A 21,498-nucleotide genomic window follows, 5' to 3' on the forward strand; every position below is an offset into this window, starting at 1 on the left:
TGCATTTAGCGCTACTATCATCATCATCCGCATCCTTTCACAATCATCAACAGCGGTACCTGGCCAGCGTCAGCAGTTCCGCGCGGCACAGGTTTTGAATTCGACTGGGCTCCAGGGGCGATCGCATTTCTACGCCGCTCTCTAAGTTCCGGTCGGGCCTTACGCACCTGGATAAATGTAGGAGGTCACCGCGAATCACCGAGTCCACGGCTCCCTTTTCTACATGTGGTGACCCGGACGTGGTACCCGGCCAGCGGCACAACGACATGGTGACGTGGGGGGACCCGCCGATACCGGTGTTCGACGCACGCAACCTCAGAGGTTGGTTTTTCAAGCTTGAGGCCACCTCGCTGAGTTACGTCACCATTCAGCCGCTCAAGCACTCCATCCTTTGGGAGACGCTCCCGCTAAAGCTCCGCTGCGTCCTCGCCCTCCCACCGCCCAGCGAAACCCCCTACGACGACCTTCCAACCCTCGGAGCAACACGCCCAAATCCGCGCTGAAGAGCACGTTAACAAAGCATCTACGACTACAGCGCTGCTGCATGTTGTGCAAGAGCTTTCTCGCATACACGACCAGCAAGCGCTCACAAAGCCTTACGCTCCTGCACCATCAAGCTCCAAATTAAAGATGTTTATTCTCTCTCTCTCTCCGGCAGCACGCGCCCAGGTGCGTACTGGCTCGATGTCGCCTCCAGCTCAGCGGGCTTCTGCGAAGCGGCACCGACATCAACATCAACGCCCTAAGCACCTGTCGCCAAAATAAGCTGCATCGTGGGCACTCCTTAGGTGCACTCCCACGAGCCATCAGCGCCGTCTTGCCCAGCACCTTTCGTACACGCACTGTCAACGGCGTCTCCTGTTTTGGGCCCATCATCGGCGTTCCGGGACTTGGGCGCCTCGAACCCGCTTCACGAGGCTTTACCGGAACCAGTGCTCAAAACATCGCCGCCAAGGCTAAAGCCTGCTCGTACTAGCAGCCGAACACCACCAGACATTCGTCACAAAAGGCTGCGCGCAGAGCGCCCGTTCGGCAAACATCGCCTTGTCGTCTACGCAGCGGCCGCAGCTCGCGTCACTCTTACTTCGGGACTGTTTCACCCTCCGCGAACTCGTCCGATCCTCCACTCTCAGCCAAGGCCACCGGAAGCACACCCAATCACTGGACGCTCCTTTGGGACTGACCACGACAGTCTAAGTACCTGGAACGCAGAGAAACCTATATAACTATATGTACATTCTAGAAACCCATATGTACATTGTATTTCGTACATAAACCTATATGTACATTGTATTTCGAGAAACCTATATGTACACTGTATTTCGTACAGAACTGTACACAGCAATTACCATAACGTGCTTCGTGCTAGGGGGGGAGGCCTGTAGTGGCGGCAACACCATCGGCATTTAGCGCCACTATCATCGTCATCCGCATCCTTTCACAATCATCATCAGCGGTGCCTGGCCAGCGTCAGCAGTTCCGCGCGGCACATTTATTGAACACGACTAGTTCCGGCCGGGCCTTACGCACCTGAATAAATGTAGGAGGCCACAGCGCATCACCAACCCAGTCTGCTTCCTACACATACATACATACGTATATACGTACATTCATACATACATGCATTCATCATACATACATTCATACATTCATACATACATCCATAAATACATTCATACATATATACATGCATGCATACATACATACATACATACATACATACATACATACATACATACATACATACATACATACATACATACATACATACAGACAGACAGACAGACAGACAAAAAACGTGCGCGTTTAAGTACGTGGGAAAATTGAATTTAGCAGAGCACCTCTCGGTGGACCAAGACATGAAAGGCAACAACGTGAGCGGCGGGCGGATAGGGCAGGAGAGGCATTACGCGGAGGGGGCGGCGGAAAACTGTCGTCTTTCGACGACATTCACAGCGAAGTGAGCAGATACGCTGCATATGTTTTCCGTATGTTGAACTCTTCAGTTCTAAGCTTAGCTGCGGTTAGCCTTTGTTAGTCTTTGTTTCCGTCCATTAGGTGTTTATGTGGTGTTACGGGCAATATAGACGGGGTGTCGTTTTAATGAGTTTCTTCTATTATTTATTATTGTTCCGAGCCTCACAGAGGAGTAGAAAGCGAGGTGGCAAGTCGGAAATGGGAGAATCGGAAAAGTGCAGGAGCGGGAAGATCTTAGGGGAGGGGGTCCAAGAAGCATGACGGGTAGAGCAGGAGGTGTTTGGTGCTAGCGGCGACCGAAACGATACTACCTTCTTTCGACTCATAAAAAAGGCGCCAAATTAACGATGACGTGGAATAGAAAATACTGGTCTGCGTGTAAATAGCAACCTGGCTGCTAGAAGTACTTCCCCACCCTTTCCAGTAAACCAAGCAGATGCGCGGCCACCTTTTTCCTTGTATTTCTCTAGATAAGAACGGGTTGTATTGAATATTTCTGTAAATACGAGATGAATAAACTGAAACTGAAACTGAATAATGACTTTGTTTTGTATGTTTGAGCGTCGACACATTGCAATGTGTTCCTTTCGGTGGCGCCATTTTATTTTTCACCGCCCCGGGTAAGCGGTATCCAGAAAGCCCTTCAGTTCGATGTCTCTTCGACAGTGGGAGTACCAGGTGGGACCACTGCCGGGTGTACAGGCGGGCGACCACCTGTGGATGTCTCGCTACATCTTGCTGCGCGTAGCAGAGGACTTTGACGTGGTGGTCAGCTTCCAGCCTCGACCCTTCTTGAGCGCCGACCACCCTGGGAACTCCGGGCATATCAACTTCAGCACCAAGGCTTCGCGAGAAGATGGGGGAATCAAGTAAGGCTTGCATCTCCGATGACGAAAGGCGCAGGCGATCCCAGTATAGTTCACAGCATGCGAACGTAGGGTGTGCAGGATCCGGCGCCTGGGCGATAAATGTTGCGCCGGCCGTGGAGAGTAGTAATTCCCAGTCAGGCACTTTTGTTTTCAGTCATTTCAGTCAACACGCGAAGAGGTATCACATAAGCAACGTGTGTTCAAGATGACCGCTGGAATGCAATAAGCAAAATATCGGTCGTAATTATTCTCAACAAGTATGGAGGAAGGAAAACTGGGTTGTAACAGCACCTGTTCTGCACCGCATTGAGTTGTTTCGTAGGTAATAATTCCAGCCTTGAAGATTGTGAAGAACTGCGTAACTCCGGAGAATAAACATAGAATGCAAGCCAATAAAAAAATGCGCCCATGCACTCTGTACAGATGATCAGCCAGCGAAGTTCTGACCGGCGGCGGGTGTCTCCCGTATGACGCGCGGTCTGCCCATTTCGTTGTATCGTGCGGGCGGCGTTTTCCACTGCCCGAGTTGACGCTGCTTCAAACGCACCACCCGCCGTTATCGCATGAGCTGTGATTCACGCAGTAGCGCGCTGCTCGCAAGCGCCGCTGTGCCAGACTCAGTTTATCGCTCTCCTCTCGCTTCTAGTTCCTCTACAACATGGGCTTCCGCGCATGCGCATGCGGTTTCGCCGGAGGAGTTTTCTGGGTACACAGGACCATAGAGTTTCTGACTATATACACTAGAGAGGAATCTGGTTCTAGCGTCTATGCCATAGAGTTTCTTAATAAGTATACTAGAGTGGAAACTGCGCCTGGTAATCCATGTCGTCCGGGGGGGGGGGGGGGGTTGGCCAGGGCTTGGCATGATAATTGGATTCTTAGGTGGTTTTGGGGATTTGCTTTCGTCACTATGCATTAACACGTCTACGAGCTAGAAGGAACCCGAAATCCTCCCTGTTCTATGGTAGCCGTGTTCGGTGAAACAGCAGGCATGGTCGTACCTGACGTTCGTGATGCCGCAGTTGAAGACGTATGACTGAGCGGGTAATATGCCGCCGCGAAATTTCTAGGTGACGAAAAAAACAAAACAAAACGTACTTCGACGAAGACCAGATACGACAGATACAGGCGCCTGTATCCATCCTCTCTTGTCATCGTCCACTACTGTTTAACGCCACGTTTTCTTTTTTCTTGTTAAACTGCAGCTGATGGTCGGTGCATCGCTTAGTCATACGTTCCTTCGACTCCGGCATGACCAATGTTAGGTACGATCAGGCCCTGCCTGCTCTTCCACCAAGAGCGCAGTTGCCACGGCTCACGGTTACCACAGAAAAGGGAGCATTTCGGCTGCCTCGCAGCTCGTAGACGTGTTAAGGCATACTAAAGAAAGCAACTGCAAAAAATCGCTGAAGGATCCAAGTGTCATGCCAAGCCCAAGCAAGAAGCGGGGGTCCTCCCATTACCCTCACGACGACATGGATTTCCAGGTGCAGTATAGTATACAGTAAAGCCCGCTTATATCGAACGGAGCAAGGATTGTAAAAAGTTTGATATAGCAAATATTTGATATAGAAAGTGAAGTAAAAGAAAACTTATATGAGAGTATCTTGCCTACGGAGTCACGAGCTAACGCTGAGCTCTTATCACCCTGCAGTTCACTATTGATACGACACTTTCTCGGAAAGAAAACGTTAATTTATTGGGGCGGAAGAACTGCGTGAGTGTAGCCTGCTTCTTGGAGCACAACGCGTTGCTGGTGACTGGTGACTCCACGGTATCTAAACAGTAGACCAGCACAAGACCGCTGCCCTCAATGGCACTGCAGTATCGCCGTAGCAGGGCCACGGCAGCGACGGCTTTGCTCGTGCTCGGAAGCGGTACGGAGTCCTCGGCGTCTTCGACAGAGCGGAGACAAGCATGGATACAAGCGAATAACGGCGAACCCAGCGAACCGAGCAAGTGCGGGAAGCGAGTGGCGCGGACTTGAAGTTCGGTGACACCGCAGCCCGCAGCGCCCAATGTGGCGCTTTCGGCTCCAACGGCATGCATGCGTGGAGCTGGTTCACTCTGCCACGGCTTGCTGCGGAGCGCCGGCGATGGTCGTACGCTTCTTGCCGCGCTGGGTAGCCACCACCGACGACCAAGCCCGGTAAGAAGGCAACCCAACCAACTCGGGCACAAGTGATTAAGAAAGTTAACGCACAGTTTGCTCGGGCAGCGCGCATGCCGAGCGTGCCACGTGGCGAATGCACCGTTGTGGTTAGACCTCGCGGGGGTCTGATCGTGGGCAAAACGATGATGCCGGTAATGGCACAGGCGATCGCAAATGCGGCGGGAATCGGTCCCGAGGTGATGCACGAGGACACGATTTGCCCTAACGTGGCCCAGAATATTATCGTGATCAGCACCCCGAGCGGGGATCGGGTGAGTCGCTACGCGGCCATCCGCAGTCTCCGAATCGGAGATCAGGACTACGAAGTGTTCGCGTACGCCGCGGCACCCGAAAATACTGTGAAAGGAGTGATCGGCGGCATTCCGCTGAGCGAATCGCCGGAGATGATCCGGACGAAAATCGTCAACATATACAACGGCACGGCGCTCGAAGCGCACCGAATTGGAATTCATTCTCGGTGATCGTACTGTTCAAGGGGGACAAAGTCCCGCCTTACGTGAAGTATTGCGGTGCAATGATCAAGTGCAGGATTTACCGCCAGCACAAAGAGGTCTGTAAAACGTGCGGTCAGTTGGGGCACCGGAAAGACGTATGCCCGAGACCGTACGTGGCGGTATGCTTTGCGTGCGGCAAGGCGAACCCGGATGCAGAGCACGAGCAGGAGTGCAAACCCCGATGCAAACTGTGCGGAGGCCCGCATCCCACGGGCACGGGAAACTGCCCCAACAAATTCAAGACCCCCTACCAAGTCAGGAAGAAGGAGCACGAGCGCAAGATGGCGGCGAGGAAGCCGGCGGCGAACGAGGGTAAAGTCAGGTTCTCCAGGAAAGACGAACTCCCGGAACTACCGACGCGAAAACAATTCCCCGAAGAGAAGGAAAGGGGGCGTTCCGCGAGTCGCGGCCGGTCCTCTTCGAGGGAAGAGCGTTCCGCCAGTCGCGGGCGCTCGGGAAGCCGGAAGGGGCGGCGCGAAGGCGCGCGCAGCTCATCACGTGACAACAAAGTGGCCTGGTCCGAGGTTGCCAAGGGGCGGAAACGCTCGGCGACGCGGGCCAGGAAAGCGAGCAAGACGCCCGCGGAAACGAGAATGGAGCTGCTGGAGAGCACGATAAGGCAGCTGCAAGCAACGATCGAACAACAACAGAAGCTGATCGCAAGACTCAGCACGCAGCAGAGGCCGGAGGAATGGCGACTTGGATCGACGCCAAGACCGGCCACGCTGACGCCAGCGGCGGTGGCTGCGACGAGCGCGACCCAAGGAGAGGAGGACGCGAGCCGCCAGAAGAAGGCGAGGAAAATCTCCGAGGTGGAACCCGAGAATGGAGAAGAGGAGACCATGAACGAAGGAGGCGAGGAGGAAACGGCATCGGTGGTGTCGGTTACCGCACCGGCCTCGCAAGGTGAACTGAACTGCGGTGCGAGATTCCGCAAGATCGAGAAGCGACTAAACAAGCAAGATCAGAGAATAGAGGAGCTGTCCAACCGGGTCGATAGGCTGGGCGCCACAACCAAGGCCCGCATCGGCAGGCTGGAGCAGGAGATGAAAGAGGAATTTGCGAGATTCGAAGAGCGCATGGAAACGCGATTCGAGGAAATGAAGGATTTCATTGTCCAGTTCCTGAGAGAGGAACTAAGGGCTTTCAGCCAAGGCAACCGCACATCAACGAGATCTATGGTCAACGATCATGGACAAGAATAACACCAAGTTGAAGATCTGGCACTGGAACGCCAACGGTTTCCGGTGTCGGAAAGCGGTACTGCAACAACACATCCGTTCAATGGCAACGCCACCGGACGTTATCATGATTCAGGAAACGCATATGGAACAAACTCCGAAGTTGCAGGGCTACAACGTGCAAGCCGTGCCACCCAGCGCCCGGAGCAGCACCAAGGGAGCAGCTCAGGGGGTGTGCACCTTCGTTCGCAGGGGCATAACCCTCGTCGAGCTGGACAAGTTCCTGGACTGCGACACGGCGCTGGAGCTGTGTGCGACCGAAGTGGTGATCGGCAGGAGGAAACAAGAATCCATCTTCCTAGTGAACGCTTACAGCAACCCACAACACCGAAACCAGAGGTTCCGAAGCCTCTTTCAAAAGACGCGTAAGAAGATCGGAAGCAAGCTGGCGCTGGTCGCGGGCGACTTCAATTCGGCACACAAGGAGCTGGGCTACCCCCGCACGACAGCCAAGGGACGGAACCTGCTCGAAGAGGCAGAGGCGGCGGAATTCGAGCTGATCTCGGACCCGCAGCAGCCGTCGCGAATCGGCACCTCTACGGCCAGGGACACCACGCCGGACCTCGCCTTCGTCCATCTCCCGGAGGCGAGGGACGTCCGCTGGAGAAACACGGGGTTGAACCTGGGAAGCGACCACCAGATCATAGAAGTGGAGATCCCCCTGCGGGTCAACGCGGGTGAAGAACCGAAGCGAAAGCACAAGATCACCGACTGGGAGGCTTTCCGGCGGCAGGAAACTCCGGCGGTCATCGATGACATAGGAAAGTGGACCGAAGGGCTAGCGAGCGCGGTCGAGCGTGTGAGCACCGAGATCGACGAGTCGATACCCAACATGGACTCCCGACTCGCGCATCTGATGGAGGCGAGGCAATCTCTGCAGCGCAGGTGGAAACAGAGAAGGCACAGCAGGGCGCTACGAAAGAAAATCGCGCAGCTGGGCAGGGAAATCGAGCGCCACAGCCGGAAGCTTTGCGAGCAGCAGTGGCACGCCGTTTGTAACGAAGCGGACGGCCAGCTGCACGCGGGCAAGACGTGGAAACTGCTTCGGCGCCTGCGGGACGAAACGGCAAGAAAGTCTTACCAGCAGCACAGACTCGCGCAGATCCTGCACGTGGCCATCAAGAATCACGGGGAGGATGAGGTAAAGAAACGCCTCAACGACCAATACCTACCCGAAGGCGAGCAAGCACGGCACCCCGAGTACGGCGGACCCGACAACCCCGCGCTCGACGCCGACATAGAAGAGTGGGAAGTACGCCGAGCGGTACAGGAGCTGAACTGCAGGTCGGCCGCCGGCCCCGACGGGATCGGCAACAAAGCCCTGAGAAACTTGAGTGACGGAGCCATCACGGCCCTGACCGGCTACTATAACGAGTGCTGGCGGAGAGGCGAGCTACCCAAACAATGGAAGCACGCCAAAACGATACTTATACCCAAGCCCAACAAAGCTCCGGGACTCGAGAACCTACGCCCGATCTCCCTAACGTCGTGCGTGGGGAAAGTACTGGAGCACGTGTTGAACAACAGATGGCAACCGCACATGGAGAGAAGCGGCGCGTACCCACCGTCCATGCTGGGCTTCCGGGCCCGGCTGAGCACGCAAGACGCGATGCTGCTCCTCCAACACGATCTGCTCGAGACCCCCCACAAGACCGATGCGAGGGCGGTCCTGGGCTTGGATCTAAAGAGTGCCTTCGACAATGTGAAGCACTCGGCGATACTGCAACTGATCGAGAAACTCGGGCTGGGAAAGCGCTCGTACGATTACATCAGAGCCTTTCTGTCGGACCGGACGGCTAACCTGCAGATCGGGCACCTGACCCTAGACGAACGCAAGCTGGGCAGCGTCGGAACCCCGCAAGGAGCGGTAATCTCCCCGTTCCTGTTCAACGCAGTGATGATCCCCGTGGCGGAGAGACTGTCGCAAATGCAGCAGATCCGTCACACGATATATGCGGACGACATCACGATATGGACGACGGGGGGAACCGTCGGGCACATGGAGGACTCGTTACAAGAGGCAATCGCCACGGTCGAAGACTGCCTCCGGGGCACGGGACTGCGCTGCTCGCCACAAAAGTCCGAGCTCCTGATCCTGCCACCGACCGGATACTGGAGAAAATCCGTCGGAGGGGAGGCCGAGAAAATCGTGCTTCGAACAACAGACGGTACAGAAGTCCCGCACGTTAAGGGCCTCAGAGTCTTGGGTATGCACCTAGACTCTGGGGGCGACAATCACACGGCCCTGGAACGGCTCCTGACGAAGATTGGGGTGGCCACCCGTCTCGTCAAACAGGTATCCACGAAGCACTGCGGCATGCGGGAGGCAAACCTCCTACGCCTCCTGCAGTCGTTTGTGCTGAGCCACGTCGCGTACGTAGGAGCCTTCCACGCGTGGCGGAGACACGAAAGAGACAAGATCAATGCGGCGATCAGGAGCTCCTACAAGGCGGCGCTGGGACTGCTGCAATGTACCAGTAACGCGGCCCTGGCAAAGTTGGGCATACATAACTCCCTGGAGGAAATCGGGGAGGCCCAACGGGCGGCGCAGATTGCCCGCCTCGGAACGACCGCGACGGGAAGAATGATACTGCAGAGCGTCGGGGCGAGTCCAACGACGACCGGGGAAGATCGCGAGGACCTGCCCGCAGAGCTAGCAAGATCACTGAGGGTGCCGCCGCTCCCGCGGAACGTGCATCCGGAACGAAACGAAGAGAGAAGACTCGCGAGGGCGAGAGCCCTGGCGGAGGCGCACAAGGAAGACCAGCGGGCGGCCTACGTCGACGCGGCGGCGTACGGCGGTAAGCCGGGACGCTACGCAATCGTGGCGGTCAGGGCGTCCGACGGGGAGATGGTGGCAGCCGGCAGCGTCCGGGCGGCCACGAGCGAACAGGCAGAAGAGGCAGCCATAGCGCTGGCGCTAAGAAACTGCCCAGAGATGACTACAATACTCAGCGACTCCCGAGCCGCCGTGGCAGGCTACAGCCGCGGTCGCGTCGGAAGACCGGCTGCGAGAATCCTCCCGAGAGGAAAGGAGACCGTAACAACGCTGAGGTGGTTCCCGGCCCACGTCGGAGCCCTCCCCGGCGGTACGCCCAACCGGAACGAGGGCGCGGACGCCGTCGCGCGAGAAATCGTGCACCGCGCGACGCCCCCCCGTGCCCAAGCCCTGCGGACGGAAGACAACATGGAGCCCCTAGCCGGCTACAGTGAGATACTGGCGTGGTACAAGGAGGGACGCCGCGAGCTTCCCGGCCCTCATCGGGGGCTGGGGAGGCACGAGGGCGTGCTCTTCAGACAGCTACAAGTCGGGACAGTGTTGACGCCGGCACTGGCCCGGCACATGTGCTCGGACATTCCCGGCGACAGTGTGTGCTGTGTGTGCGGGGTGGAACTGGCCACCCTGGCCCACATACTTTGGAACTGTTACGAACCTGTGCGGGGTGTGCGGGGCCCCGGCCCGCTACCACCGGACATCGAGAAGTGCATCCGCTCCACGGATGAGGGCGACCAACTATACGCGATCCAGCGGCTCGAGGAAGCCCTGGGCCGGCAGAAGCGAACGGGAGACCCTCCTGCTGGGGGAGCGCTCCCTAGTAGCCGAAGCCAAGGCCTGGGTACCCCTTGAGGCCCAGGGTAGGCGGGGGCGGTGAAGCCCTGCGTGGTGAATCCCGCCCCCTCGCAGGATTTATTAATAAAGGTCATTTTCTCTCTCTCTCTGCCACGGCCGGTTTCGACCAAGGAGGTTGTATATACAACCTCCTTGGTTTCGACGCGCTCGAGCTCGCGCGGGAGTCGGAAGTGACACCCGCGCCACCACTGCGCGGTGATGTATTGCGGGAAAGCCTGCCGCATGCCTAAGAAGAGCGAAAAATCCGGCGCGGGAGAGTTCGATATATCCATTGTGAGCAAAATAGCATGTAATTTTTGCCAGAATTATACAAGGGTTCGATATAGGCAATAATTCGATATATCCGTGTTCGATATAAGCGGGCTTTAGTGTACTTACTAAGTAACTCTATGCACAGGGCAGCCGAATTTTTCTGCCACATTGCCATATATAGCCTCCCTTTTTTTTTTTAAATACCAGGATGCCTATTATTTGAACGCTTGCTGTTACGTGTCGTGATAGGTTACTCTGAACAGGTTCTGACGAGAGCCGTCCTTGTATGCTCCTTTATCAGTTACGTTGACACGACGGGCCGTAAGGTTGGCGAGCAAGCTAGAAATATGACTACCCACCACGGTGGCTCAGTGGCTAAGGCGTTGTGCTGCGGAGCCGAAGGACGCTGGATCGATTCCCGGCGCGGCGGCCGCTTTTCTGATAGGGGCGAGAAGCGAAAACACCCGTGTGTTCAAGATATTGGCGCGCGTTAAGGATCCAGAAGTGGTCAAAATTAATCCGGTGCCCGCCTCATCGCGAATGTATCGTCGGTGAGTTATACCTCATGTAAACAATCATATGCATTGAAATAACACTTCATTTCACTTTAATTACGTTTCATTTTCCCTAACCCCGAAATGAAACGATAGAGGCACATCATAGTAGGGGCACCGAACTCCGAAATTGGAGTAGGAAATCGACGTATACGCCCCACGTCGCCTCTATCTGTGAGCTCCAAAGGCAAGGAGCAGAGGAAAGCGAATGCAACAGTAAGGATGTAGTACAAGCTCCGGGCAGCGTTGGCAAGTGATGCCCAGAAAGCGCTGCAGAGATTCCTATGCCATCTCAGAGTGCAATAATTAGTGCTGATGTCGTCAGGCATTCTCCACGGCTAACCGATCATGCAACCGGTGTGAGTTCGGAGAAAAAAAATTCTAATCCCCTGCGCTTAACGACGACGCTGGTTGCAATGTGAAGCCTTACTGTTTGCAAAAACAAAATTGCGAGGTGCCAAATTCATGGCCGCTGCAGTTAAAGTCAAAGTGTCAATGACGAAAGTGCAAACTGCCTGATAGTCGAAGTGCAAGCGTGAACGATCAAACTGCAAACAGCATGCGAGTTCAAGTCCAAACTCAGATGACAGTAAACGAAACCTTGACGAGAAAGCTGAGTGCGCCTCCCCCCTACCTCATTTTCGTCGTCAGACAGAGGTGATTTGAATTTTGTTCAATTGAAGAGGGAATGCGCTGACGGTGTAGGGTGGAGTGTTGGTTGAAGGAAGAGGCGGCACGTAATAAAGAGCGTGCATTATTTTGCCTTCAACTAAGCCAAGGATAGAAGCCAACGCCCGCGCAACGAACCCAAAGGAAATTCTGAGCGACCCGAATGCAAGGATGGCCCAATCGGATAGATAACGTGAGGGACCCAGGTGTGATTCCTACCTCGAGAAAAGTTTTTTTTGTTACCGTCATCATCATCAGGTTCCCTCCCATTGTGTGAAGTTGGCTTCTCTGCAGGGCGCTTTTGTTACCACACCGCTATGAGTGAGATAAAGAAGGCTTAGCGTCAAAGCCCGCGTCTCCGGAGGCTCAATTGAGGGCATTTCCACTCCGATACGAGTTCAATGTACCCTTCAGCATCCCAGATCACTTAGGAGATTTCAGGACGGAGTTTTTAAAACACTGAGCCATCCTCGCAATACCAGTTTCGTATCCCGCCGCAGGTTGCTACGTCTGGTATAAATTTAAACAATATTTAAGAAATAAGGAGGAATAATTCTCTCGGGTGAGGGCAATAACTTGGTTACAAGCGGCACTTCTTTGAACGTAGGGATGACCTGCCGTTTTTGCACTGCAATTGGGATCGTTAAGACCTTGCAATAAAGCAATAATTAGAACACTGAGACGTCGTTACAAGGACCGTTCACTGCATATCAGTCTCTATTAACGCTGCGAGTACTGCTTGATTGTCTTCACATTTTTTTCAGCTGGATAAAGAAATCCCTGCGACTGCTGGAGGCGAAACACGAAAAACACCTCAAGGCCTACGATCCACGCGAAGACAGATCGAACGAAGGACGTCTGAACGGCGCTCATCGGGGCACTCCAACGCGCGATTTTGTCGCCGACTTCTGCTCAAGATCGGTATGCGTGCGTGTCCCACGACAGACGGTGGGTGACGGCAAAGGCTACCTCGAGGATCGGAGGCCCGGCGCCAACGTGGAACCCTACCGGGCCATTCAAGCCCTCGTCGAGACGCTGTGCTTGGATGTCTGATCTTGGGTGTTGGCGTCTCTGCGTGGTAGGATAAAAGTACATCATCTTGCCTCCAAGGCAATGTCGACCAATCAACAGAAGGCGCGTATGCGTGAAGGCTTCTGGAAGCTTTTCTATGCTGCTTCTTTTTGACCATTGCAAAACACCGTAAAAAGGGTTGCAAACCTCTTAACAACGCACGTGCAGCATTTTGTTACTTATTTGCTTTAGAAATGCCGAGGACCGAATCGGAATCACGCTGACAATGTGAGTAACTAGCAATAAATAAACTGTGGGCCAGTTTCTGTTGTGCAGCAATGTGTGTAATAGAGCACTTGGGTTGTCAGAGGTACTCCGAAGGGTCAAACCCAACCCGTTCCGGCGGTGAACGGTTGTGTCTGGAAGCAGTCATGGATGACAACGCTGCCAATGTTGAATCTTTCAAAGGGTTATTCCAATCTAGTGGTTCTTGATTAACAGGAGGACGCTTTATATAAAAAAAACAAGAAAATCTCTGCTACAGCGCGCGATTATGATCAAGTGCTAAAATATTATTTTTCGCGGAGTAGTTAAAGGTACTGGCTATGCATAGTTTCAGTGTTGAAATTCATACCCCGCACCACCCAGAATGCTGCCTCGAGAGGGATGGCTAAAACTAACTGCGAAACTTGCTTCCGGGCGTTGACATTAGACAAAACTTGGGTGAAAAGTTGCAGATCTTCAAGCATATACTTATGAGATGAAAGCGCGAAGAAGTTCATCTGCGAGTTTGATCTTAACACCTAGACAGCGGACTGACTGCGGGCATTCGTTCTGTAACAATTTCCCGTGATACTGTGGCACTGCCTCCACAGAAGCTAAACGCAAATTGACACTGCCAGTAAGACTTTTGATGCCCGCACTTTTCTCTCTGTGTTTTATTTTTATGATATACGATAAGCGTGGCAGCCTGTAGGAATTGAGGGCGCGTGAAACGTTTCTTTGCGTGTTATTTTTCTGATGCACGCACTATGGAGCGGCGCCACTTGTTAGGTGTTTTGCGGGCGCCAGCCGGACGCTCCCCAACCACCAGCAACCCAGATAAGGTATTTCGTTGAAATAATTAACGCACGCGGCTCATCCTGCAGCATGGTAATTATCGCACGCGACCTCACCGCATGGGCGAAGCACCTGGGTAGTTACTACAGTGGTCCGCGCTAAGGAAAACATCGTTAACAAGCGATATTGGGGCATTAATAATTGTATCTCTCTTGGCCGTAACTCACATCCGCTCTCTGCCGCCTCTGCACACAAGCCCGTGCACAGTGTGTACGAAGGGGTGGAAATATTGCCACCCCTTGATTCCTACCTCGGGAAACGTTTTTTTTTCTTATCGTCATCATCATCATCTTGTGCCGTGTGTACGAAGATTAGATTAGACTTTGATTAGATCAGTCTGATTAGTCTAGTCTAAAACCATTGATTAGATTAATATAATCAATGGTTTATTTACTAAGGCGAAAACCACCCCTATGTAGTATAGACAGGCTGGGGACTGTAGTCCGGAAACGAGAGGACGTGTTTAGATGTATCCACCTCGGAAGGATGCTGCTGCGCGATTAACTATTTAAAGGGACACCAAAGTGATTAGTAAACTTCTCGGGGCTCTTCGCGGAAATTGTAGTCTGGGCTCTCTACGCCATGTTTCGAACAGCCTCGTGGAGTTTACGCGACTTTATACAGCAGAAAATTTAATTCGAAAGTGCTCCTCTCCCTGTCTGCATCCTGCTTGCCTATTTCCTTTGACGTTTCGTACGACGTCTAAACAAGGTGGCTTGGCCTGATTGCGCTACTGCACGGCTCTCCGAGCCTCCGAAAGAGTCAGTCGGCCCGGCATTTAGTTGGCCGCCCGCCTGCGGGTCGTCGCAAGTCATTTTCCCAGTTGAAACTAAGCCAGGACGCGATTTGTGCCAGGAAGAATGTGCTTTTAGTTTTTTTAGTTTTTAGACAGCATCAAGCTCTAGCCCAAGTAGCTCCACACAGGCGCACATGCGACCCTTCGCTGACTGGTACGCTAGTAGAAAAATCTAAGGCCAATTAAACGCGGGAGAAGAGTCCGCGAAGTTAATATCGGTGCTAAAGAAATAAAATCAACCGAGACTTTTATCGTACAACATAAAAACCAGGTTCTGGAAGCAGTTTTTGCGCTGGGTAAACTAGCACAGCAGCACGGCCACACATTTGCGGACGCTTTTCTGCCTAAGCAATGCAGTTTCTAGAGATGACATATTTGTGGAAATTTCGGGACGCTTATTGCATGAGCGATGTTCAAGAAATATAGTCATCTTGCACTATACTAAATAAAAATGTAAACAGGCTATACAATATATATACTTTATATTTCCGCCCCTGACAGGGCGGCCTTTTAACCGAGTGGTCCGGAGCACTAGGTGCATTGTTTTGCAATTCGTCCTTTTCGAAGTTGATTTATTGGTTTTGGGGAAAAGTTTTATATCCTGAATTCACAATTTTCGCGCTGTAACGTTCAATGCGCCACGAGTGAGTTCGCAGAACGCCTGCAGACTGAAACTGACGCGCTGTCGAGTTCTCGTTGATGGGGTGTTGCCATTAGCAGCGACCGCTTGCGGGAACACAGCCGAATCAGCCTACATTTGGCCTCGTGCGATCACCTCTCTTACGATACAGGCACGAGCCAGGCAAGCTCTAAAGGGGGGGGGGGGCAAAAAGCATCGAATTTGAGCGTCTCTGGTGAGGCGGAGGGTGTTCACCCACTGCGTCACATCGGCTAGTGATCGTTACGATTCCAAGTCATACTGGCGGGCTCATCTAACGCATTTTACAGCCGAAAGCATGTCAGAAGCGCGGATTGTCGATTCCTGAGATATCGAGAATGCCCATCCAACGATGACGTTGGACGTCAAGCATTCTGTCTTACAGAACCGAAACCGAAACTGGTTTCAATTGTACTCTTGGGCATGGTCCAATCAACATCACGTCTCGTATGCACGTCACTGCTGTTAGGTATTGCGGCTGTCGCAGCTGTCGGATGGTATAATTTCTTATTTCATGATTTACGAAATAAATAATGAATCTTTATCGAGCGGACGAACGATGAAAAGTGCGTTCATTTGAACCAGTACATGCGATGCAAACAAAAAAAAAGTTTTGGAAATTCATTCAGTGTCCCTGGCACATTGTCCATCTGCCGTTAGATGGACTTTGTACATTTACTGCCCCGAAATTTCGGCCGTCAGCTTTAGTACTATCACCAACCAAAATTTTGGCCGTCAGTAGGACTATAGCCTTAGTACTTTTAGTGCCGAAACCTTTCCGCATCAGAGGGTCCGTAGCCTTACTACTTTCTCTGTCCATGGTATTCCATCGTAAGCTGGACCACCACCTTAGCACTTTCAATTCACCGAGATTTCCGCTGTCAACTGGACTGTAGTGTTATTACTTCACTGCCTCAAAAAGCTTCGCCGTCGGCTGGGCTATAGCTTGTATTCGCTGGTGAGGAACGCCTGCAGGCAAACATGTGAGTGAACTGTTTATGGTTACGTCGGCGTCCGCGGGATGGCGGTACTTGTCCGTGCTAAGCACATAATTTGTGTAGGACGTTCCAAACTCCACTTTACTGAACGCAAAAGTCATTGATTGATTGATTGTAGGGTTTAACACGCCGACGCAACGCAGGCGATGAGGCGCGCCGTAGTGGAGGGATCCGGATTAATTTTGACCACCTCAGGATCGTTAACGTGCGCCGAAATCTCGCACGCACGGGCGTTTTTGCTTTCCGCCTCCATCAAAAAAGCGGCCGCCATGGCCGGGAATGGAACCCGTGACCTCGTGCTCAGCAGGGCAACGCTTTAGCCACTGAGCCACCGCGGGGGGTGCACACGAAAGCAGCAAGGGAATTACCGGAAATATATATTCCTGTACATTTACAACACCCTGTTCCGATTATTTTCGACGGAACCTATACATGCGTTCCAAACCGACTTCGGTTTGTATATTGCCTAATTGGCAGCTCGTTCGCGCCAATGTCGAGCTTGGTCGTGTTGTGGTGACGACATGCACGCGCGTACACAGGCAGTAGTACTTTCATCTTGGGGAGCAGCGCGAAAATACGGGGACACAAAGAAAGAAGTGAACAGGACAAGTGCACCAAGTAGCCCAACTCGCCACCTTGCCACAGTTGTATTACATTCCGTTGTTCCTATGCGTTGTAAACTTTTATAACCGGGCAAAAAGCTGCCCAAGGGTTGCAGGTTACGGAACAAGGAGTTCTTTTAGAGTGCGTTGTGCATTCCATTTTCCCCTCCCTCGCCCCTTACTTTCTGGGAAAACCCTACGCGACGCTGTGTTTATCAGCTACTAGACAAGCACACGGTAAAAGATATTACGAGTGGTCTCGGAAGAGTAATGTGAGTTTTGGAGCAGTGCGCGCCTGCCTCTTTGTGGGGCTGTGCATATGATTGCACAAAACAATTATTCTACCATCGCTTATTCTCCAGATTTTCTGAAGCCCCTGTTCTCTCTATAACGGCTGTTTGTTCGTTTTTTAAGTGCTCAGCGCTGCTAGTTGCGATATGGGGAGGGTTTGGTTGCCGGCCGCAGCCCTATGTCCCTCCACCCTCCCTACCCGCCCAAGCCTATGTGTCTTGTATAAGTGGATGGGAGGAAACTATGTTTACTCTATATAAAGACATACCAATTTTCCAATATACACACATCAATATTTCATTCTCTAAAAATACGATTGCCTCTTTTAAATATACAAAGCACGACTTTAAAACTCAACAAATTGTGCCTATGACTTAAGCGATGCATCGGTGGTAGTAGTTGATAGTTCCACATCTCAGCCAAAAACTTAGTTTGGATTCGCGAATACGATCCGCAAACCATGCCACTTAAGAGGAGGCAGAACCAAAAAGAAAAAGCGACTTCCCGCCAGGATGGGAAACCGCGGATCTGATTGAGGGAGCGCGGGGCGTTAGTCCACTGCGCCGTGAAATAAGTGGAGGTTGCGCGAAAATAACCTGTATACTGCATTGAGACCCACCCCTGCTGTCACATCAATGCTTTCTATCTGATTTCAAGGATTCCTGGCGGGTTAACTGAACATTTGTTGGACAACAGTTCAGCTGTAAGGTTCCCTATAGCCCCCACCATAGCTGACCTTCAGCAACGGCACTGTTTCGGCTGCAACTGCAATTTCGTCCTGCGGGAAGAGTGCTCGCCATGCTTTTGTTTTACGCTTTACGCTAAAACTTTGGTCGATATTGATTCCTTCTTACCTATTAAACCTTCCGTAACTCTTCTTCTGCTCTCAACTGAGCTGATATTTTCTACAATCATTGCTGGTCGCTCACGAATATGCAGTTTGCATTCCAGGAAACGAATTGTCTCCATAGCGAAAGGCCGAAGCGTCGTAAGCAGAAATACGGATCGCGTTAGAGCTAGTGTTGAGTTGTATGGGCGTCATGGACCTTTGTAAGTTTATTACAGTCTTTGTGGCAGTGGTCGTTGCGGCGGCTACCGGCACCAAAACAACGGCAGCGAGCGTGCGGTGCACAGATGCCACAGACGCCGAGGAGGTCTCTCCGATCTCCGAGGCCGAGTGTCGCACCGTGCTCAGCGACTCGAAGAACGCCGTGCGCAACTTTGCCAAGGGGCGAGTGTGCTCGCCGGCGGCCGCCATCATCGGCAAGCTCAAGCTGCTCCAAGACCGCGGCAGCACCATCCGTATCAAGTGGTTCCCGGCTCACGCGGGCGAGTGTGCATCCTCACCGAACCACAACGAGACGGCCCATTCGGCGGTGCGAGCGCCTACCCTCCCCTCCCCCGAGAGTGACCGCTCCATGTGGTGGTTTTAAACCAAGGAGCGAATGATTAGTTATAGCGAAGTTACCAAGGGTTATCGCCTAGCTAGACAGACAATGCCGCCTCCCCACCCGGCACTCAGTCGGGAGGAGGCCGTCATCTTAAGGCAGATATAGACCAGGTCACTCCCCGCCCCGGCAGTGCTACACGTGCTTCACCCAGAACTCTATCCGAGTGGTATGTGCAGTGTTTGTGCAGTGGGTTTGGTGGATCAATGGCACATCATATGGGATTGCGCCAGGTTCCCGACCGAGGCTGCATCCAGGACATACCCGCCCGAACTTCAAAGTGCAGTGCAGTCTAAAGACAAGGACATCAACTATGGGGCGTACAGCGGGCCCGGGGTGCGCTCGAAAAGCACAAGCCTCACGACCCGGCACAAACGGGCCAAACTGAGGTATTGCAGAGAAGGTCATAACCCCGGGTCGACGCTTAGCCAACGTCACGACCCGTTAAACCGTCGGTTGCCGGCATCAATAAAGCTATTCCTACCTACCTACCTACAGTCTAGGAACTAACAGAACAGAGCCGAATTCATTGCGGAAAGAACGTTGTCGGGGCGCAGTTCTCGCTTTTCGATCGATCCCGAAGACCGTTCGGCCGATCGGAACTGTTGGAGTCTTCAATCAGCCAGCCAGTCACACCACGCGGACTTTCAATCGGCCGACGTGTTCATGTCGCCGTTGAGTGACAAGGCGGTCTGCGAACTCGAAAGTCGGTGCCGCCGTCGTGTCGTCGTCGTGTCGGCGTAGTCAACGCGCCTGGAGAAGCGTGGTAATAAAGTAAAAAAGATACGATAGCGCTAAGCGTGCTGCAGAAAGTGCTAATTAACCAAAGGCGCCGACGCGACCCGTCAACTCAGAGCAGAGGACGTTTCTCTTCGCCGCATATGAGAGAAAAAGCCGTACAACTGCAAGGTGTCTGCTTCGTTGCGCGCATGGGAGAATGCATGACGTACATGCAGAAAGATGGCGGAGCCCACAAACACACAGGAAAGGGTGGGAACGCGGCAACAAATTTTGCATCGAAAGTGTGAGCTTTGCGCTGCACGTAAGAATGTTGTTTGGCACAGATGACGTTGCCCCTCAAGCTAACAATTGCGCTAGTTCATTTACTGTGCTCATAACACTTTTCAGGAAGCCGGTAATAAAGATTTTCCCCTTGTCCACGGAGCAAGATAAACAGGAGCGCCGACTTCGCTCTCTCCGGCGGGCTCTTAATGTCCATAACTCGCGGAGCACAATGTAGATGGCGCAGCGAAAGGGACCTTAGCCGGCGGCGGCTAAGCGGCCGGCGTTCCCCGTGCGCCGGCGGGCGAGTTGGCGGAACGCAGTTCGTCGGCTCTGTCGTCTGCTTCGGCGACGGTAGTTTTGGGCACGGACTGCTTTGGGCCTGCTTTGGCGCCGCTTCGCGTTCATTGCGCGCCTCCTTCGCACAGTTGATTAACTTGTTCGACAGCACCTTCCGGGTAACCCGGACCCGAAGGAACTGAGTGGCCGTACGGCAAAGATACGTTAAGGATTGCTTTGCATGGCGGGAAAACAAAATATAGAGACCACATACAAACATATGGCTGCTATACAAACACTACCTTTTGCGCGGTGCTTGCCGAAAATGTGGCTCCGTTTTGTAAATTTGGGAATACCAATTTGGCTGTGTTTTAATGGGTTTTACAAAAGGCGAAAGGAGCAACTGGTTCTGATCACTGGCGATTATAAAAGTTCCCTCAGCTTTCTCGCAGTTCTGCAACTTGCGTCCAAAACAGAGTGTGCCTAGAACACGGGCCGGCACTTACACGCTCATCAGAAAAGAACAGAAATGCGATAACATCACCCGCGAGTGCCCGCGACGTAGCAATCTGCTCAAGATCAAGTCCCTGACAGTGCGGTCTTTTCACAAGCCTTCATTTCGCGATAACTCGCCGAAAGAAAAGGTTTAACGAGCCGGTTGTTTTGCTGGTCAGCCGCTTAACGAAAAAAAAAAAAAAAAACCCGCCGGGAACCCTGGTAGGCCAAAAAATTGCAGCCATACAAATCGCAGCATTTTATTTGGAGACCGCGGTGTTATAGATAACACGACCGTACAGCGACAGTGAACATCGGGCGGTAAGTTGCGGCATGAGTTAAAATGAAGTATGCGTTTGATATTCTTGGGTTCCTTATCAAGCTTACAGTGTTTTTGTACACTTGATACAACAAGGCAGCCGTCCAATTCAGTCATTGGCACAGAAATGTGCATCATTGCCGTTTGCCGATGGAGTCTCCGGGCGACCCTCGTAAGCGTTGTTCGTGCGCAGAAGCAGCATAGATAATTAAGCACGCGGCCGGATAGCGGGATAACAACAGAGGGTAACCTTTGCGCTGCATCGATTCGTCGTAAGCAGAATCACGCTAGACTATGTTGTGGCGTTCCATATTACTCTTGCTCATTCTTCGGCGCTTCTGAAGTCGTCGTCGTTCAGCTGCATCTTACATGTGCTGGGTTAGTACAATATTTTTAGTGGATATTCATAATGTCAGACTAAACGTTCCGGGAATAAGCGATCGCCATGTATGCGGCGGCGTGCGATTATCTGCGCCGTCTATTGCGGCCGCGCACGGGTGTTTAAATTCCGCGCGTGCACGCATGCCTCCTGCATAGTAGGGCAGGCATAAGACAGACGTCGCTGCGCAAGAAAAGATGCCTCTGGGGAGAGCGAAGAAGGGAAGAGCTATGTACAGAGG

The 21,498-nt window shown here is 52.8% G+C and overlaps 1 protein-coding gene across 1 annotated transcript in view; it reads left to right on the top strand.

Annotated features, from left to right (window-relative positions):
- LOC144173898 (glutamine synthetase-like) overlaps positions 1 to 13,195 on the top strand; it is a 32,728-nt gene extending 19,533 nt beyond the window's left edge. Inside the window, exons 5-6 of the mRNA XM_077702221.1 lie at positions 2,644 to 2,846; positions 12,625 to 13,195. Of these exons, the coding sequence (XP_077558347.1) occupies positions 2,644 to 2,846; positions 12,625 to 12,913 (492 nt within the window). The 3' untranslated portion in view covers positions 12,914 to 13,195. The remainder of the gene's footprint in view (positions 1 to 2,643; positions 2,847 to 12,624) is intronic.
- The last annotated feature ends 8,303 nt before the right edge of the window (positions 13,196 to 21,498 follow it).

Source organism: Haemaphysalis longicornis, unplaced genomic scaffold, assembly GCF_048455015.1.
Source record: "Haemaphysalis longicornis isolate Haplotype H1 unplaced genomic scaffold, Haemaphysalis longicornis Haplotype H1 scaffold_3, whole genome shotgun sequence".
Lineage (NCBI taxonomy): Eukaryota > Metazoa > Arthropoda > Arachnida > Ixodida > Ixodidae > Haemaphysalis > Haemaphysalis longicornis.